We start from the raw sequence: 21,397 nt of genomic DNA, 5'->3' as shown, positions 1-21,397 counted from the left end.
ACCCATTTGTCCTGAATTAGCAAGGTCCATGGGTCCAGAAAGAAGCGAAGACGTCCCCCCACCCCAGATGCGGGTGAGGGCACCCCTTCAGGCTGGAGAAGGCTTCTCTGCGGAACCAGCAATGCCTGCTTTTGACTTACCATTTCAGGGTCTCTTAGAGCCTCCCGCAAAGTTACGGGTGGATCTCAAAACCTTTTCCTGGGATCCAGGGCCGCTTATGACCTGAGAAAAAAGGACCATGTTTACAACGAGGTTCCTTGCCCTTAGCCACCTGTGGAAGTAAAGTACTCTTACCTCCCGTTAGGCCCTTAATGATCTCTTCCATTGAGGCACCGAACAAATGGTCACCTACAAAAGGTAGATCAGTCAGCACCTTTTTAGGAGCCTGGTAAGCCGACCAGTACTTCAACCAAATCATGTAGCGAAGAATCACTGCCATCAGAGATACCCTACCAGCCAAGGGGGCTGCATCTTAAGATGTATCACAGACGTACTGTAGCCCCTGGATCAACTGATCCGCCAGCTCAGGAGGGTGTTGACCCCCTTCCAGATCCTGGTGTAAAATTTTTGCCCATGGTATCCCAGATCTTAAGATCTGGGATACCAAGGTGATAGCAAACATCGGCCTCAACACTGAACCTGCCACAGTGAAAAGGTAACGGACCAGAGCCTCAGCACTCCTGTCCACAGGATCCTTAAAGGATGGAGAATCCTCCACCTGCAAATGTGTGGCCTTATTTAGCCTGGAAACCTGAGAGTCCACCGACGTTGGAACCATCAGTTTCTTTAGGAGAGACTCCTTAAAAGGGATATCGCCTAGCAAAACGCTTAGGTATTCCAACCATGCATTTTGGGGAACCCCACTGACTAATGACAATCTTGTCAAAATAGGCAGGAAAAGGGAGCACCTTAGTCACCTTGGAAGATCTGCGGGTGCCAGTGGGCTGACTCGCGTCCGCGGCAGCCAAATCCACCTCAGACTCAGAGGAGGCAGAGGATACAGGTGAAGGCGGGGGGCGCTTCTTGCTAGGCCGCCTTTGCAAGGCCATATCAACCTTTGACACAAGTGACTGCAGAGTCGCTGTCAGGGCAGACTGAGACCCAGAGGGTCCCGCAGCGTCAAGGAGTGGGTCAGGTGGTGATACACGTTTCAGGGGCTCCATGGTTAAATCGGAGCCACACTGTAAACAAAAGATTTTTTTTTTAAAACGTTCAGAGCACCACAAGCATCACCCACGGCGCTGTATATAGCAGAGGAAGGATTGTATACCCACAAAGACTCTCCACTCCAGCGCTGGAGAGCGCCAAATAGCCTTCCACACTGCGATCAAAGAGGAAGAGGAATTGCCGACACTGACACTAGAGGCCCCCGCTGCATGTCACCCCACCGGACTACAAGAAAATGGCCACCGCTTTAGATTAACATTTAGTTATGCATACCTTAGGATGCGGGCTACTCTCCGGACTGCCAGGGCACTCCTTGCGCCCCCTTGATGATTGGCATATGCCACAGCCGTAGCATTGTCCAATTGTATCCACACAGGGCATCCCTGCGGACGATCCGTTTACAGGTACAAAGTCTGATCGCCCGTATCTCCAGTATGTTGATCGGCAGACTGGACTCCTCTCGAGTCCAAACACCTTGGATTGAGTACACTCTCCACCCGGACAGACAGGCATCCATGGTAATCACTGTGCAATACAGGGGAAGAAAAGAATTTCCCAGGCAAAGCGCCGGGGAGCACAGCCACCATATTTGAGACTTGTACCCCCATTCAACAGGATCAGATCGTCCAACCACAGCAGATCCTTGTTCCATTTGGCCAGAATCTCTCTTTGCAGAGGTCTGGTATGGAACTGGGCAAACTGAACTGCCTCGAGGGTGGAAACCAAATCAGACACAGCACTTGCATGCAAGTCCTGAGCAATGACCGACGGTTGGACAACAGGAGCCGAATTGCATCCTGCAACTTCAATAGTTTTGCCTGTGGAAGAAACATCCAGGCCGAAGCTGAATCCACCGTTAGACCCAAGTAGTCGAGCTTGGTGGACGAAATCAAAGCCGATTTCTGAAAATTCAGTGTCCATCCGAATGCCTGTAGCGCTCGCACAGTAATGTCCAAGTCGACTACTAGAGTCGAAGAAGACTCTGCATGCAGAAGAAGATCGTCCAGGTAACCTAGTACCACGATCCCCTTCTGCCGAAGCAAGGCCAACACTGGGGCCAAAACCTTTGTGAACACTCAGGGTAACGCCACGAATTGATAATGCTCCTCGTCCACGGAAAAACGAAGAAACCGATGGTGCCGAACATATATTGGAATATGAAGGTAAGCGTCCTTGAAAATCGATAGAAGCCAGAAAATCCCCTTGATTAAGGAAAGCCAGTACTGTGCGGATGGACTTCATCCAAAAATTTATGAACCCGCCCAAAGTGGTTCAGACCCTTGAGGTCCAAGATCGGGCAAACCTTGCCTTCCTTCCTGGGAACGGCAAACAGATTTGAATAAAAACCTTGAAAACGTTTAGACTCCGGATCGGGCACAATGACTTTTTGTGCTAACAGGTCCTGAACTGCCCCATAGAGGCCCTGCAGCAGATCGTGAGACAGGGGTAAGTTGGAAGCAAAGAACCATGCTGGAGGCAAGGACCGAAACTCGATCTTGTAACCAAACCAAATCAGTTTGTGGACCCATTTGTCCTGAATTAGCAAGGTCCATGGGTCCAGAAAGAAGCGAAGACGTCCCCCCACCCCAGATGCGGGTGAGGGCACCCCTTCAGGCTGGAGAAGGCTTCTCTGCGGAACCAGCAATGCCCGCTTTTGACTTACCATTTCAGGGTCTCTTAGAGCCTCCCGCAAAGTTACGGGTGGATCTCAAAACCTTTTCCTGGGATCCAGGGCCGCTTATGACCTGAGAAAAAAGGACCATGTTTACAACGAGGTTCCTTGCCCTTAGCCACCTGTGGAAGTAAAGTACTCTTACCTCCCGTTAGGCCCTTAATGATCTCTTCCATTGAGGCACCGAACAAATGGTCACCTACAAAAGGTAGATCAGTCAGCACCTTTTTAGGAGCCTGGTAAGCCGACCAGTACTTCAACCAAATCATGTAGCGAAGAATCACTGCCATCAGAGATACCCTACCAGCCAAGGGGGCTGCATCTTAAGATGTATCACAGACGTACTGTAGCCCCTGGATCAACTGATCCGCCAGCTCAGGAGGGTGTTGACCCCCTTCCAGATCCTGGTGTAAAATTTTTGCCCATGGTATCCCAGATCTTAAGATCTGGGATACCAAGGTGATAGCAAACATCGGCCTCAACACTGAACCTGCCACAGTGAAAAGGTAACGGACCAGAGCCTCAGCACTCCTGTCCACAGGATCCTTAAAGGATGGAGAATCCTCCACCTGCAAATGTGTGGCCTTATTTAGCCTGGAAACCTGAGAGTCCACCGACGTTGGAACCATCAGTTTCTTTAGGAGAGACTCCTTAAAGGGATATCGCCTAGCAAAACGCTTAGGTATTCCAACCATGCATTTTGGGGAACCCCACTGACTAATGACAATCTTGTCAAAATAGGCAGGAAAAGGGAGCACCTTAGTCACCTTGGAAGATCTGCGGGTGCCAGTGGGCTGACTCGCGTCCGCGGCAGCCAAATCCACCTCAGACTCAGAGGAGGCAGAGGATACAGGTGAAGGCGGGGGGCGCTTCTTGCTAGGCCGCCTTTGCAAGGCCATATCAACCTTTGACACAAGTGACTGCAGAGTCGCTGTCAGGGCAGACTGAGACCCAGAGGGTCCCGCAGCGTCAAGGAGTGGGTCAGGTGGTGATACACGTTTCAGGGGCTCCATGGTTAAATCGGAGCCACACTGTAAACAAAAGATTTTTTTTTTAAAACGTTCAGAGCACCACAAGCATCACCCACGGCGCTGTATATAGCAGAGGAAGGATTGTATACCCACAAAGACTCTCCACTCCAGCGCTGGAGAGCGCCAAATAGCCTTCCACACTGCGATCAAAGAGGAAGAGGAATTGCCGACACTGACACTAGAGGCCCCCGCTGCATGTCACCCCACCGGACTACAAGAAAATGGCCACCGCTTTAGATTACAAAGGGAAACCCATATATGGCTGCCGTGGCTAGTAAAAACCATCCACGGCAAAATGGCGGCATTGCGCTGTACCCAGGTCCCCACTGGACCCGGGGGAAATAGTCAACCAGAGAGAGCCCCACCAGGGACCCCTCCACAGCGCAAAAAATGTAAGCACCCCTAAAAAGGGGCCACCAGCGGCACACTCCTACCGCGCTTCGGTCCAGCACCATTTTAGCCCCCCCACCCCAAAAAAAGCCCGTGCACCCCAAAAGGGGTCTAGGGTGGGGGCAGGTGAGGATGACCAATGCAGGGGAAACCCCGATAGGGAGAGGGGGAAAAAGTGAGGGGAGGAAGGACACGGGGGGGGGGGGGCTACCTACCCCAGGAAGGGCCCGCAACCACCCCAGCAATTCCCAGAGAAAAGGGGGGGGGACAATACTCACCACACCTTGGCATTAGGCGGGCACCACACCCCGCAGTCCACCGCACCATCTTGGAATGAGGGTGCTGCTGCCCGAGGTACGCTGTGATTCTGATCGTGACTTCTGTCGTGACCAGGGCTTTGTGACCTTACGAGGTGTTTCACTAGCCGGTCAGGCCCCGTCCAGTGGGGCTATGTCGTGGCCAACCTAACGCAGACCTAGTAATTGGGTCGCGCTCGCAGGCCAGACTGGGAAGGTCATAAGGATCTAGGATATCCACTGCGTCGCCCAGTCCAGCTGTTGATTGTAGTTCATACAGGAACAGGTTGATTGTAGTTCACACAGGAACAGAAAACAACAAAGAGAAAATAAAAAAAAATATTTTTAAAAAGGAAAAATGCCAGGACCGCAGATCCCAGCAGGAAGCCAGGTCCGTACTCCTGACTAGGCAGGAAAAACTGGAGTCCTATAGCAGACAGTGATGGTATATCCCCTGGGACTGCCTCAGGGGCGTAGCCAAAATTGTTTCCGCCTAGTCCTACTCTGGAAGAGAGCAGCATAAGCCCAAGGGTCTAGAAAACATGGAGCTGTGTCAGTCAGTGAATTAAAGTGAAAACCTTAGTTAAGAACAACATTTCCACTCCTCACTGTAACTTTTTTTTTACATTTTCTTTTGGTCTTTTTCCTAAAAGCTTTTTTTGTCTATAAAAATATTTTTTTACATTTTTGCGCAATTTTGGTTTATAAGCTAGGCTTTTTTTTTTTTTTTTTTTTCTTGTATTCCATATTATTATATATTTACAGCTCGGATATTTTTACTGTCATTTGCTTACAAAATATAGCCAAAAACAACGGTTTCTTTTAGGTCTTTACAAGGCAGTAATAATCAAAAATGTCTCCACCTTTGCACTCCCTTTGTGTCTTATGTCTGCCTAGAGTTCAGCTTTGAACATGGATCTTAAAAGGAGAAGTAGGACCAAAGCCTTTTTTGACCCTACTTCTGTGGGTCATGGGAGTGCACATAGTCCTGCACTCCTGTGACCCATTTTCAGCTGACAGCGGGCTAAAGTCTGCTGTCGGCTGACATCACTCAGCCGGTCCATGCTCTGGAGAGATCCTGACTTTAAATGACAGGATCCACCCAGGGGTTTGACCAGCAGCTAGCTCAGCCTCTCAGCATGCCAGCCGCTTGCACCCCCTCCACATCTCAGTGCTCAAGTAAGCACTAAAGGGACAGAGCAGAGAGCCAGTGACTTAGTCTCTGCTCACTAAAGACCGATAACTGAGTGATCAGAACTGCACTCTTTATCGCTCAGTTCTTGGTGTAGAGGCAGCGGGTACAGATGCAGCATCAGATAGATGCTGTATGCACCTAGGTGTGTACAAAGTTTTTTTTTGTTTTTTCTTTTTAATTCACACATTTCTATTTTAAATCAGAACTAATCCTTCCCATACCTTACAGCCAAGGAAGCTGCCATTTTACCCTCTGATATGCACTTGTCATGGCGCAGCACGTGTTACTTTTTATGACACTGGCCATACGATGGCTTGACAGTTTCTTTAGAGTTGAAGCAACTCACAGTTATCATTCATGACATGCCTCGAATGCCTGCTTTGGGAAACAGATAAGTCAATGGGTTTAGTTCCACTTTAATTTAAGTTCTGTCATTTTTAAACAAGCTGCTAGCTTGAAGCTGAAGCTTGTTGAAAGCCTGCTAGCAGCCTATTTAAAGTGACAGCACTAAGTTCTGTGCTTAATGTGTTATTAAACCCACAAAAGTAAAATCAGTCTGTATATGCAGTAAAGCATACTTGTTATGCTCACTGTGGAACCCAAGGGGTTAATCCTCCGCATTGTGTACTTTTACTGTCCCCAATCTATTTGCTGATAGTACAGAGCCTTGGAGGCACTCTGCACATGCTCAGTTTGGTGTGTATTACTAGGGAGTGGTTTTTCTTTTTGAGAGGTGTAATCAGGACAGGGCCACTCAGCACTCTCCAAACAGAGCAGGGGTCATGCAGCCTCATAGGATAGCCAGAGGAGAATGAAAACTCCAACAAGCTTTAACAAGTGCTCAGCCAAACACTGATAGAAGTCACAAGACTGCTATATACTGCTGATGAGAAAAGGTATTTAGCAGTTAATATTTACTAAAAAAAATAGCATTTCCATGTTCTGTGTACTGTGGGAGACCAGATATAGTGACTGCAGGCTCCTGGGTTTAGTCACACTTTAAAGTGGTTGTAAAGGCAGAAGGTTTTTTTTATCTTAATGCATTCTATGCATAAGGATAAAAAGCCTTCTGTGTGCAGCAGTCCCCCTAAAACTTACCTGAGCCCCTCTCGTTCCAGCGATGTCCACGAGTGCCTCAGCAGTCCAGGACTCTCTCTCTTGATTGGTTGGGACACAGCAGCAGCACTATTGGCTCCACTGCTGTCAATCAAACTCAGTTTAAATAAATGAATAAAAGTTGACCATTGTAAGCACTCCTGTCAGGTTTAAATGGTTTGTCTCAACTTTGTAACTCCCACTTTTGCTGGACAGCTTTGTCCGTGCCAGGTCACTAGGTGAAAATAAAGCAAAAAATTAAAACAAATGCGGTCATCACATTTGTTTTCGAGTTAATGTTGCTTTAAATAATTGAAGAAGATGTCAATCATAAACAGCAATTCAAGAATCCCCTTACCTTTCCGGTCTGAATTTCTCCGGCTCTGGCCAGTATTGTGGATCATTTTGCATGCAGCCAATGGGAATTTCCACCACCGTTCCAGCTTGTATCTTACACCCCAACACCGTGCAATCTCTGCCAGCTTCACGAGCAAACCTGAGAGTAAAGGAATATTATAAAATATTAATATAATGCAATACAGGGTGTATCGTTACTGCTATGTGCATCATCAGTCCAGGGAAAAAACAGTGTATAAATTGTGTAGAGAGGGTAATGCAACAGCTTTCAAGTGACATCTGAGGTTAGTTTGAGATAATGCCATCTTTCTCCTGACCTGATTCTTATCAGCTTTAAGTGGATTTTGAATTTCCATTGACTTGTATGGAGAGACGTGAAGAACTGATAAATACACAGGCCTTTTGTTGGTACACCCCTCATGGGTGTCACCTTTTTTTACGCAACCCCAAAGTGGGAATGTTTGTTGGTAATATTCTTTAAATGTGTATACATGCTTTCCCCAACATTCTCCTTTATATTGATAAATAATGGAACTGAAAATATTTATTCGAACCTTTATCACTTTTACTAAACAATTAGGCTTTATTTAGATATGCCATTGGGGAGGGGGGCAGCAAACATGCACGGGTTTTTGTCCCCCACCAACTGCCCCCCCCCTTAATCTGCAATAGGCAGTGGAAGGGGGTGATTTTAAATGCGGAGGTCACGATGCATCGCGCCCATGACAAAGTTTACTCGATCGACAGGAGACAAGCCAGCCAAACACTTCACACTCAGGCCAATGGGAAGAGCCACAAATGCGTCTGTTGCCAAAAACAGGGTAAAAAAAAGGCGGTGAGGAGACCTCAGGTCGCTTACACTGTCAGTAGCCTCTGAAGCGCTAACCAAAAACAGATCAGGCTTCAGAAGAGAAATTAGATTTAGACACACACCTAAATCTACCCTTATATAGTTATGACAAGCAAAAAATCACCCTCCCCCCATGGGCCAGTAAAAAGGCCCCTCTATCCTGCCCAGTACCCATGTGCTGGTCAAATGATCCAGGAGTTGGGAAATTATACAACAGAAAAGACTGCCAACTACCGCAGGACACAAATAATAATAAAAAAAAGGAGGTATATTGCTAAATTAGAGGTATTTTTTAATTAATTCCAAATCATGGCATACATGATGCTGAGCTTGCAGTCAAATCATGGATGCGTTTATCACCAAATAGTGCTTACTTTTCAGGCTGAAGACTAACCACTGTTGCACCCAACATTTTACTGAGAGTTTACCATTACATATGTCATGATTTGTAAAAATAAAAGCCATATTAAAAAGGAAAAGTTAATCCAGAGATGCCAAAAACATCACCTTGTGTGATAAGCTTTAACAGCCCTGCAACATTCATTATAAGTCTAGTTAAGGCCCCTTTCACGACTTGTCCTGCGACTTGAGACTGCAAAGTCGCATGACAAATAGTACTCCATGATTTCCAACGAGTACCGTTCATATCTGTGCAACTTCAAAGTAGTCCCTGCACTACATTAGTCGGACTTCGATGCGTTTTGAAGTCCACAGACCTGAAAATTACACAGGCATTGCTTCAAGTCCAGTCAAAATTGTAGTAAAATCACGCAAATTTTAGGTCGCACAAGTGTCAAAGGGGCCTAACCCTTATTTACACACAAATGATTGTGCGGCATCATTTATTTTTACGTGAAGGTACATGGCTATCCTTAAAAAAAAAATTTTTAAACATTCCTGTCCTAATACAGATCTTTTTAGACCATTATAGAATGGTCAACCCCACTAAAAAGTAACACAAGTTATAAGCGAAATATGATGGGCAGAGTCACCCACTATATCCTTATATCCATTAAGAGATTTGCCTGCAATAACTCATGGCTCTTCTCATATACACCTGAAATACTGGTTTTAGGTGCAATGACCCCCACAAAAACTAGAACTTTGGTTGAGAATGGGAACATACCTGAATGCGGGAGGATACATGCGCAGGGATTCCGAAATCACCATATCCATATATGGCAAATCATGAACTGTGTTATAGTCTGCCCCATCCTGCAGGGAAAACAGGAATGTCAAAGTTTTGCCATGGGCACCTCCAAACAGTGATACAGCAAGGGGAATACCACTAAAAGAAGAAAACCCCTTTGAGTAGTTCTAGTGGTCACTGCCATTTTAGGAGTCATTTCTTTGTTGTGGACCAACTCATGGCTGCATCTGGGCTATAAACCAACAGCTCTGGATGAACACTTGGTTAAATGGTTCCATGTTGAAAGTGGAGCGCAGCTTATTTTACATTAGGGTACTGTGCCTGTGTGTCAGGATGACTGAACTTCCACGCAAGATGGTCAAAGACCTGGCACAGAAAAGAAGCTCTGGAAAAAAATGGGGGCGATGGGAGGGATTTTGCAGGAGTCAACTCGTCCTAGACTTTAGTTCCACTTCAAGCTTTATCTGGTCTATAAGCCTTCAGCTATGAATGTACAGTTGGGTAAATGGCTCTATATTTAGGATGTACGTGGGCTTTAAATCAATGACTCTGGATGGACAGTTGGATAAATGGCTCTGTATTTACCTCAGTTGTATCTAAACTATATACCAGAATGCCCAGAATAGACCGTTGGCTGCTGGGTCATAAAGGAAAAATTAGCATAGTTCTATTTCTTGTCGAATAGAATATACATTTTTGTCTCTTAGATTTATAATAGAAGTTATGAAAGACAGGGTTCACCTCTCTGATACTCACATGTGTTTCAGAAAGCTCATCCACCTCTTTAAGCAACTTTTCCTGGCACTGTGGGTGGGTGGCCAGCAGGTAGGTGGTGAAGGACAGAAGGCTGCAGGTGGTCTCATATCCAGCAATTAGGAAGAGGAAGGCCTGGCCCAGGATCTCATCCTCATCCAGCCTTTTCGTTGATTTCTTTGTAGTCTCCTCACTTCCCCTGTGTGGAGCTGACAGGTCAGCTTGGTTCACAATGTCAAAGTGATCCACAGAAAAGAGTGCTGCTGCATCCCGGGCATCCAGCATGAGCTGCAGGAAATCACGGCGTCTCTGGGCAGATGGGGAACAGAGTCGCCAGTTTAATGCTCTAGTACTATTACATGAAAGTGGTGTGAAACACTAAACCATTCATTAGAGCAAGAAAAAGAAACACAAAACGATACCTTCAATCAAGTACAAAAACATAGTAAGGCTTGCTGTAAATGGATGGTAAACTTGGGCGGTCAGTAACTGCCCCTGAGTCCTGACATGCACCCCCAAAATACATGGGACTTGAATGAGTGTTATGGGTGACTCAAAACATGAGCACTAGTAAAATCCTTTGGTTGAATGAGATGCTTTAAAATGATTAACTTATGTTTTGTTTAAAGGGAGGTTATCTAAAATGCAGCCAATTATAGTATTTAAAATCAGAAAATTTATTTTTAAGTGCATGTGAACCTAAAAAAAAAAAAAAACATTGGGGACCACTTTGCTTTGTCCCCTCCCACAGCATACTCTGGACTGTATTTAGGATCTAGGACAGTCATTTAATACCTGGGGATCCTGCTATTCAACCCTTCCCTCTATTAAATGCGCATGCTAGGCATGGATGCACATCTGTCCTTCAGTGGTCAGTTTGTGTCATTTCATCTGACTTTAGGATGCTGTGCCTGCAGTCAGATTACAGCTGTCATGCCCAACGTCCAGCCCTCTACACTCTGACAGTGGCTCCTAGCCACAAAGCAGCACCCCTAGTCTCCACTCCAGATAGCCAAGCTATCCAGGGAGGAGACTAAGCAGCCACACAGATCAGCCATAATATGACAACCCACTAAAACAGCCCTGCTCTGTCAAGGCATGGACTCCAAAGTAACATCCACATGCCTTCTTCCCATACTTATATAGGTAGGGTGAGGTAAAGTGGCGCTGCCTGGTAGCATATAGTTACAGTAAATGCGGTTGAATTGTGTGCAAAGGTGCGAATTGATAAAATATCATAAAAGTATCAAATTAAATAAATAAATTAGTGGGGATGTCTCTAAAGTGATATAGTGCAATGTGCATATATATGGTGTCTGTTAGTCAGATATAAATATGAATATAAAATCATGCTTCATGTAACATAAGCTACAAATATATAAACATAGTGCGTTCACAATTATAAATACAGGCAAATCTAGAAAAGTGCTTGTGCAGTGAATAAACTGAAACAACAGTCCAACAAACAAACAAAAATTGGTTAAACGGTCCGGTCACCTGGCAACCAGCCTATACAAATAGGCAGCGGAAAGGACGCTACTCACGCACCTGATGACGTCAGCTCTGACGAAACGCGTCGTGCGCGATTACGTCACTTCCGCCCTACTGCAACGCAGATCCGGTCGCTGACCCGCACAGCGTCCCGGAAGCGGCCGCCAACGAGGGACTCGCGGCCCCTACTGCTTGGATGCCTGTTGTTTTTTCTATTTATGTGAGTACCTGACTTACTTAATTTATAATAAAGTATTTTATATAAACGGTACATCACTATATTGGCACTTCTTTCTTCTATCATCATCACATATACCCAAGAGGAGATCCTACTACTCGGTAAAAAAAAGGGGGTATCCCCTCCCCCCTCCATAGGAGCCATAAAGACCACGCTGCAATAAGGCCCATTACCCCTGTAGGGGTACATACCTCCGGTGAGTGCGGGAGCAATAAGAGGGGTGCACCTGTGTGTTCCTGCCCATCACTCACCCCACTCCCTAAAAAAAGCACTGCAAGCACCTTATTTTCACTCGAATAATCATTGGTGATCAACTATTTCTATTGGTTTTTTATTCACGGACTCACTCAGCAAGCTAATAGATTGTTGGACTGTTGTTTCAGTTTATTCACTGCACGAGCACTTTTCTAGATTTGCCTGTATTTATAATTGTGAACGCACTATGTTTATATATTTGTAGCTTATGTTACATGAAGCACGATTTTATATTCATATTTATATCTGACTAACAGACACCATATATATGCACATTGCACTATATCACTTTAGAGACATCCCCACTAATTTATTTATTTAATTTGATACTTTTATGATATTTTATCAATTCGCACCTTTGCACACAATTCAACCGCATTTACTGTAATTATATGCTACCCGGCAGCGCCACTTTACCTCACCCTACCTATATATTTCGATATAGCCTTTTTGGCCATATTTTGAGGTAGGCTGCAGCCTTTTGCCAATTGTCCACAAGCGCGGATTTCCTTCTCCCTTCTTCCCATACTGCATCCTGGTGCCATCTCTTCCCTAGGTAAGTGACACACATTCACCCAACACCATCCACATGACGTAAAGGAAAACATGATTCATCAGAGCAGGCCACCTTCTTCCATTGCTCTGTGGTCCAGTTCTGATGTTCATGTGTCCACTGTAGGCACTTTAGGCTGTGGACATAGGTCAGCATGGGCAACCTGACCGGTCTATGGAACCACATAACTGCAATGCACTCTGTGTTCGGACACCTTTCTAGCAACACCTGACACCTTTCTAACTGTGTGTTCTGACACTTTTTCAGCAGTTTGAGATACAGTAGCCTTTCTACTGAATCAGACTACACAGGCCAGCCTTCACTCCCCACTTGCATCAGTAAGCCTTGGACTCCCATGACCCTGTCCCTAGTTCACTAGTTTTTTGTCCACTTTTGGTAGCTTCTGACCACTGAAGATCAGGAACATCCCACAAGAGCTGCATTTCCTCCATCTTTGTTTTAGCTTAGGCTAAAGTGGGGTGCACACAGATGGAAATTCAGCCAGTTCAGCAAGTACCAGCCAATTTAAATCTGTATGTGGCCTTTCTTGTTCGATAGAGGTTGATTGGTAGATCGACTTCTGTTGAACAGTACTTTTGGAAAACTTTCCTTCAATCAGCCGCTGCAGCACTGATCAGTGTTTTCTGACAGTGGAGGTATCCCTGCTGGGCAGGATTCCTCTATCCACCACCCTTGTGCGAATGGAGGAATCCATTCCTTTTTTTTTTTTTTTCATCCAGCCCACCAGCTGAATGAAAAAAAACGAAGAGTGTATACCCAGCTTAAGACTAGTCTAAAATGCTGTCAGATGGTAGCACCCCAAATCTAGTTCCCATACAAGGTGAAAAGAAAACAGATTTCAGCTTACAAATCCCATTAATGAAGCAAATAATCATTCATGAGTGGTGTGGTGCATCAGAAAGCAGACTGCAATGAGTAATGGGAAGCCGGGTACCTCGTTAGCTGGCTGTTGGTCTCGAAGGGCGATCATCTCCCTGATGGTCTTGCGGAAGAAGCAGTTTATCTGGTCACGGTTCTTGTTGGGAAGGCGACGGATGATAGGGACCATTATAAAGGGGAACGCCACTGGGGAGCCAGAAAAGAAATGGAAACTTAGTACAGAGAAGGTTGGAATTAATAACGAGTGTTTACTCATTTAGATTCTCAAATATATACCCAAGATATTTAAATAGAGAAGTAAACCCTAACTGAGTGAAGTTTAGTTTGCTCTGTGCACTGTGTATTATAAACTGTTGCCATGTTTTTTAATAACCTCTTGTTTTTATATTTTTCTCCTGCAGCCTTTTTGCAACTACTTCATGTTTATGTGCACTCCACCAATGGCTGCATAGTATTTCTAAGGACGGGTTTTCTGATGGTGACAACAGTGGTTCATGTATGTGTGTGTTAAAACAGTCACCCACCAGAAATCCGTGTGCTAGGGTGGCAACACATGGGTCCATTTGGGGGACAGAACCTTACCACCCTAAAACAGGAAGTGCCTGAACAAGCTGCAAATTTAAAAAGATCTAAAGTCTATAGAAGATGTTGATTATTGGGTGTACATCTACTTTATTGTGTGGCATCTATAAATAAAATAGGACAATAAAATAAAATGTTGTTATCTGCAATTGTAGATGGCCCCTTATTACAACACATATTTACTAGGTAGGTACCCCTAGTGTACAGTATGTTTTATCTAAAATACCCCCTGAAATGTGTTCACGCATCGCCAATACCCTCTAAATAGTTGTCAAAGCTTTCTAAACAGTCCTTTATTCTTTTTAAACAAGAGTAACTATTACAGTTTATTTAAAATAAAATTTATTATTATTTACTAATCCTTTAATCTTGTGTATTGAGTTTATTCTGACAAGCAAGAGCCTTTAACACCCAAGGGGGCCACGTGTCAAGAATTAGAAGCTTACAGTTTATTCTACAAAAAGATGAACCTATGGGTGGAGCAACGCACCAATATCGGGCTGCAGTAGCGGCAGAACTGGTGGGTAGAGTCCCTGAGCGACAGAATCAAGGCACATGATTATTCCTGCCAGCAACAATTCAAAACAAATATTAGTTCTAACTGGAGTATGATTTAATCAAAAAGTTAGATAATTATACATATTCACAGCTGAACTCCAGCCATCCTGCACTAATGTACAGGCTCCTCTCCAGTACTGAAATGACTTACTCTAAATTTACCAACATTGTGAGCTTATCACAATGTGAAATAGTGGGGAGGAGCAGAGAAGTCAAAATGTAAGCAAATTGAGGCCCCTTTCACACTTGTGCGACCTAAAAGTCGCACGATTTTGCCTGGACAAGAAGCAATGCCTGTGTAATCTTGAGATCTGTGGATCTCAAAATGCAGCAAAGTTGGACCAAAGTAGTGCAGGGACTGACTTGAAGTCGCACAGATATGAACGGTACCCATTGGAAATCATGAAGTATGACTTGTCATGGGACTTTGCAGTCCCAAGTCGCAGGACAAGTCGCACAAGTGTGAAAGGGACCTAAACTTCAGCTATAAAATATATAGCCAGTCAAAACTTTGTAACAGTTCTGAATAGAGTAGAAAGGGTAAAGAAAGGGTTTTTTTCTGCCACCTGTGTCCCCATAGGGAGATTTATATTTACTTCCTGGAACCAGGAGTCTGTAGGGGAGGGGATGGGTGGGACTTGTTTTTTGCCGGAACATAGTCGGACGTGCAGATGGGTAAGTTCAGGCCATAGGCAGAGACATGGTCAGCAAACAGGCAAAGCATCAGTCCAGGCAGCAGGCAGAAACATGGTCAATAAACAGTCCAGGCTTACGCTGCATTATTGTTGCCATGATCAGGAACACGGTTGATGGCTGCACTGGTCTGGTGACAGTGGGACTGCAATCCGAATACAGAGATAGCATCGCACATGTAAATAAGTCCTTATGGTGACACTATGACTGGTGTAGTAATGATCAGGGACACTAGGACTGGTGTGGCGGTGATCAGGGACAATTTGGCTGTCACGGCTGTGATTAGAAACACTGACTTGTGGCTGTATGTAAAAAAAAATAGGTGGGAGGTGGGGGGATTTGGAATTTTTATCAACACTGTGATTTCTTTTACAGCCATGATGGCTGTAAAAGCAATCATTTTTGACACTTTCTTATTGCATTCATGCAGCCACTGAATACTACTGTGATAGCTCTGATTGGCCACAGCTATCACATGATATAGGGTCGCTGTGATTCGCCCTGTACCATGTGATCACTGTGACCAATTACAGCCATTGTTTTACTACTGGTAATGTGATGCTGTAACCAACCACAGTGGCCTGGTTCCCCGATCTGTGATCCTCTGTGCCCAGTGGACACAGCAGTCATAAATTGCAAGGCTACATGGCCACAAGGCCGCGCATAAGCTCCTGTTCTGGGAGGTGGTACGGGTTCACCCTCCTAGAACAACGTTTGCCCTGCCTGGCTGTAATGTACAGATCCCAGATCTCTCTAGAAGATGGAAGATATTTGCCTTCCAGCCCCTCCCCCTTCATAACTCACGTGTCAGCAGGACAATTGGCTTGAGGGGGCTGAACAGCTCCAGGAATTTTTTGCTGTTTTGCACCAGCGGGTGATCTGGATTCTTCTGCGAGTCCACTTTTGTGCCGAATGCCACACTGGCAACAATGTCCATCGTATAGCAGGCATAGCATCTACAGAAACAAAATGTTTTTTAAAAGGTGAGCAGGTACATTTTATTTTGTTTGGAGGAGTTGCAATGATTTACTGAAATAGCCTAGGGCCCTAGTGGGGGCCTAAATTCAGCACTCTAGTGCTACAGAGTCCCAATATACCACAGGCATATTTACAGCATAGCAAATTGATAACAGCGCTATATCTGAGCTCTTCCCTGAAGATGCTAGTTGCCTAGATGTTATGGGGACCCATTGGCCCCAATTCTTTGAATCCCTAAACCAGAAGTAGTACTCAAAGAGGTATCAGTAGACTCTGTACATGTTTGCTGGAAGCAGTGAAGCTAGGTATTCAACGTAATAAGTTAGAGATTGTATTCTGCATTCCTTCCCATAGAAACAAGTAATGCAATATAGAGGTGCTTTTAAATCAAAAGTAGAGCCATCCCATCTCCCTTAATCATGTGTATAATAAGCATAATGAAGTAAGCACACCCTAAACTAGATCACGCAAATAACATTGTATGAAGACATGGTGTTCAGCCATCTTACACAGGATATAAGCATATACTGCATGTAACATATGAATACAGTGACACATACAGCAATAAATGAATCTACAGTATGCACAATCCACAATCCGTGGCATTAAAGTACAGGCAGCCTTGCATAGAAACTCTAAAAGCAGCATACCAAGAATAAAATGGCAATTGAGGCTCCAGACAGACATTTTTGGGTTATGCGATACAGTAACTGTTTGATGTGCCTGACACCTTTAAATATACAGCGGACCCACTGGAGCCAACACTTTGCAATGACTTTTGACCGAGGGAAGTTGCAGCCTGCACCATAAATTACTATGATTTGTAGAAGTAGATCAACAAGGGCAAACTTGTATAGCACTCTTGAAATGGTTTACTTTGATCCCAATACCCAACCTTACCCCTTAACCTCTGATTCGAACACTAACCTACTACCACATGCCGTAAACTGAAAATCTCCCACTGGGAGCATCGAACAGGAATCTTACATTTAATCTGTGCAGAAAACAACCAGGGCCTGCAAGCTTTTACTGATACACATACAATCTTCTCAGGTCTGAAACCGTTTCCTAACCAGCCAAACACAGCCCTCCTATTATTACCTCTGGACGTTACACGGCTCTCCTGAGTCTGCATACTGCTGCAAGTTACTGACCAGTACATCACAGCCCTGGTTTATCAGTGGGCACATCTAAAGAGAAAAAGACAGATATCGGAAGATTGAAGGCAACCAGTTTGGAAAAATGGTTAATTTTATACCTATAAAATATTCATTTTGACAGTTTTGAATATTCCCAGCTCTTGTATTATTTTGCCCAAGAAAAAAAAAAAAAAAACCACCAGAAACCACAGAAAATTAGAGTAGTCCAAAAGATCCCCCCCCCCCCCCCCCACTTGCAAACTTAGTTTAGAACCAGTGACATCATCGATAAATCTCCATGCTTCTCTATGCAATGTAAGCAAACCATGGCTGTTTAGGGGTGCTTTACAAAACAGGAAGCTGTGGCAATGCCCACATGTGATGCTGTGCTTCAATGATTGAAAGAACAGAAATCTAATGAATGTTAGGGGTGGTCCATGGACAATTAGGCCAGGTAGAAAAGGCCTAAATGATGCTGCATGTCCTCCAGCCAGGAAATTTAGCAGACTATTTGACTTGCTGTAGTTGCTAATGCACAATATGAAAAGCTCAGAGTGTGCAGTGAAATCAGAGCAAGCTATTTCCTTACAGAAAGAAGAGCCTGTACAAATCATTACTGAAGGAAAGGCTGAAGTTAAGCTTTAACCTATTCTTAGACATGATAAAACACCTAACCCAGCCCTGAACCCCATAAACTTTGACACACTTACAATAAAATAATCCCTTAAGGCCAATCTGCATTTTTAAGGTGTTAGTAACATGAGCTATAGTGTGGTTGGAGTCATTCACTTTGAATAGCACCCCAATGTGCAGTTACATTAGCAGGCAATGGACCAACACTGCATTACACCACTGGTGTACTTGGTTCAAAATAAAGTATCGGGCCCATTGGGCTACAATGCCAGCTTATTCAAAATAAATGACTTGTCCTAATGCAGCACACCGTAATATACAAAAACGCCCCTTATTCTGAAGGGCTATGGTTAGTCTATGGGCCAGTTGGTGAGTATTGGGGATCATGAGTAGTACAGGGCTGTAGCTCGATAAACAGGTGGTGCTCTATATCCCTGAAGAAGGGGAAGCACCCTGAAACATGTTGGCCATTTTTTATACCTAAAACTCCAAACAAATAAAGTTTTTGCATTAAGTAGAAGTCTGGGTCCAGTCATTACTGCATTCTCCAGCCACCAAAACAGGTGTCACACTTTTTTGTCTGCCAGCCGAAAACCTTTCATTAAATGTCCAGCACTACCTCCCACACTTGTCAACAGAAATAATCAGCGGAGAGAAACTCACTTCTTTCATGCGAGCCGCACTAAATGAGGGCGTGAGGACACTGCGCACGCGCTTCCATGTTTCATCCCGCAGACAAAGCAAGCTGTCACTCATCGGCTTTGTGACCAAGTTCAGCTTCTGCAGAGTTTTTAGAAGAAAGTTACCAGGTTAAAAGTTAACAGGGTTAAAACCCAACAAGGTCACCAAACAACCAAATCTTTGAGACTGGGTTCACACTATTGCAATGTCAGACCTCGCATGTGATTCGCACTGCATTGCTGTGCAGAGAGAGACCCTTGAGAAAGTCACGTGTTTGTGACCCAACGCATCAGGAGGAGCTGGGTGACGTCACTTCCGATCTACGGCTGAGACTGGAAGTTCGGAATAATCACGCTGCTTTATCCGAGGACCCCCTCGGTTCTGCTTGGCAGTTTTACCTAATTGTTTCTGCTATACCCCAAGTTACTATTTACCTAAATAAAATCATTACCTTGCATACTAAACTATGGAGACCCCAATTTGTTTTGCATGAGCGGAGAATCATTTACCATGGAGTGAATCCCCTCAGCCAAGGATTGCTTTATGAGAACGTGCTATGTTATCTTGCTTTGAGGTGAGCGGCCATTGAACTTAATGTTTGATAGTGGTTACTGGGATTCTGCAATGGTGTCACTCCTATCACCGGATTATTTTATTCACAAAGTGTATGGACTTTTGGACATTTTTTTCACATTTCTGGGTTTGAACATGTGTGATCCTATTTTTTCTATTATTCATATATGTGGGATTTTGATTCTTTTTATCACATATTAGATTTGATGCACTTTATATTATTTTCACATATACTGTATATGTCCATATATCTTCCTGATTTATGTGGATTTTGTGCACATGCACAGTTATGAGTTGATACACTTTCACACTTTATTCATATTTATGGTGTTTTACCATGATTTAGCGCCAATCTATTTTTATATATTTTTTCTGTGCAGATCACATGCGATGTCTGTGTGATGCAAATACAACCATACAGATTGTGTGGCTGAATTTGCATCGTATTCGGACAAAAATGGTGCAGGACCCTTTTTTGGTCCTCACTGGAATCAGGTCACCCATGTGATTCGATTCCCCCATTTGACAGTTCACACTGCGATCTGTAAACTGATCTGGGGGTGTATTGACACCCGCAGCGGTTCACATAGGGCAGTGTGAACTGCCTGCCAGAGACATGCGATGCGGGAACCCACACTGGAATCGCACTGGATCCCGCATCGTAGTAGTGTGAATCCAGCCTCAAGGTACAATCCAGTGACACAACTCTGGATGCTCCTTCTAGTGGTGACAAATCTATACATGAAAATATACTCAGGACAAATAACACAGAAAGGGAGGTGAAAACAAATGAAAATAAAAAATACAATCATGTTGCATAGCATTATAATCAATCAGATACCAACGAGGTGAACTCACTTCTTTCATGCAAGAGACGCTCAGAAAATACAGACTTCCTTCAAATTTCTTCTCATACAATAAAGCATAGCTAAACCCGAAAACAAAAATTTAAAATATTGCAGCTTACCAGCTTTAAGACGTTATGGCTGCATTGGTTTTATTTTCTCTTCATTTTTATCTGGTGATCCTGCCAGTAACACACTAGCTGTTTAAGGGTGACAACATTCACTCATATAGGGAGAATCAGAGTTGTCACCCAAGTGCAGGACTTCAGAACACCTTCCCTTTCCCTATTCTCCATAATATACAGTTGTGCTCATAGGTTTACATACCCTGGCAGAATTTATGATTTCTTGGCCATTTTTCTGAGAATATGAATGATAACAGAAAAACTTTGCTTTCACTAAGGCCCCGTTCACATTGCAGCGACCCGACTTTGCCGGGCAACCTCACAGGTTGAAGTTTAACATTGAAGTCTATGCAGGTCGCTCCGGGTCGCCCCAAAGAAGCTCCGGACCCTTTTTCTAAGTCGGAGCGACTTGTGTCGCTCCTATTAGAACGGGTCCATAGCTTCTGTATGGCAGGCGACCTGTGAGGCGACCAGGTCGCCTCACAGGTCGCCCCAGTGTGAACAGGGGCTCATAGTTAGTGTTTGGATGAAGCCATTTATTATCAATCAACTGTGTTTACTCTTTTTAAAATCATAATGACAACAGAAACTACCAATGACCCTGATCAAAAGTTTACATACCCTGGTGATTTTGGCCTGATAACATGCACACAAGTTGACACAAATGGGGTTTGAATGGCTATTAAAGGTAACCATTCTCACCTGTGATTGGTTTGCTTGTAATTAGTGTGTGTGTGTGTGTGTAAAAAGGGTAATAACTTTCTGGACTCCTGACAGACCCTTGCATCTTTCATACAGTGCTACACTGACGTTTCAGGATTCTGATTCAAAGAATTGTAAAAGGATCTGTGGGAAATGGTAGTTGAACTGTATAAAACAGGAAAGTGATATAAAAAGATATCCAAGGAATTGAGAATGCCAATCAGCAGTGTTCAAACTCTAATCAAGAAGTCGAAAATAAGGGGTTCTGTGGAAACCAAACCACGGTCAGGTAGACCAACTAGAATTTCAGCCACAACTGCCAGGAAAATTGTTTGAGATGCAAAGAAAAACCCACCTATAACTTCAGGTGAAATACAGGAGTCTCTGAAAACATGTGGTGTGGCCGTTTCAAGATGCACAATAAGGAGGCATTTGAAGAAAGATGGACTGCATCGTCGAGTCGCCAGAAGAAAGCTATTACTACGCAAATGCCAC

At 44.3% G+C, this 21,397-nt stretch overlaps 1 protein-coding gene across 4 annotated transcripts in view; it reads right to left on the bottom strand.

Annotated features, from left to right (window-relative positions):
• TBXAS1 (thromboxane A synthase 1) overlaps positions 1 to 21,397 on the bottom strand; it is a 166,699-nt gene that overhangs the window by 16,469 nt on the left and 128,833 nt on the right. For all 4 annotated transcript variants that reach the window (XM_082256148.1, XM_082256146.1, XM_082256149.1 and 1 more), the window contains exons 6-12: positions 18,640 to 18,756; positions 17,306 to 17,394; positions 16,031 to 16,182; positions 13,449 to 13,579; positions 9,960 to 10,265; positions 9,180 to 9,268; positions 7,205 to 7,342 (exon numbers count right to left, since the gene is read on the bottom strand). In XM_082256148.1, coding sequence (XP_082112274.1) covers positions 7,205 to 7,342; positions 9,180 to 9,268; positions 9,960 to 10,265; positions 13,449 to 13,579; positions 16,031 to 16,182; positions 17,306 to 17,394; positions 18,640 to 18,756 — 1,022 coding nt within the window. The remainder of the gene's footprint in view (positions 1 to 7,204; positions 7,343 to 9,179; positions 9,269 to 9,959; positions 10,266 to 13,448; positions 13,580 to 16,030; positions 16,183 to 17,305; positions 17,395 to 18,639; positions 18,757 to 21,397) is intronic.

The sequence above is a fragment of the Pelophylax lessonae genome, assembly GCF_965119305.1.
Source record: "Pelophylax lessonae genome assembly, chromosome: 4".
Taxonomy (NCBI): domain Eukaryota; kingdom Metazoa; phylum Chordata; class Amphibia; order Anura; family Ranidae; genus Pelophylax; species Pelophylax lessonae.
Note: the sequence above shows the minus strand (reverse complement) of the source record. Positions and strands in the feature narration are given on the sequence as shown.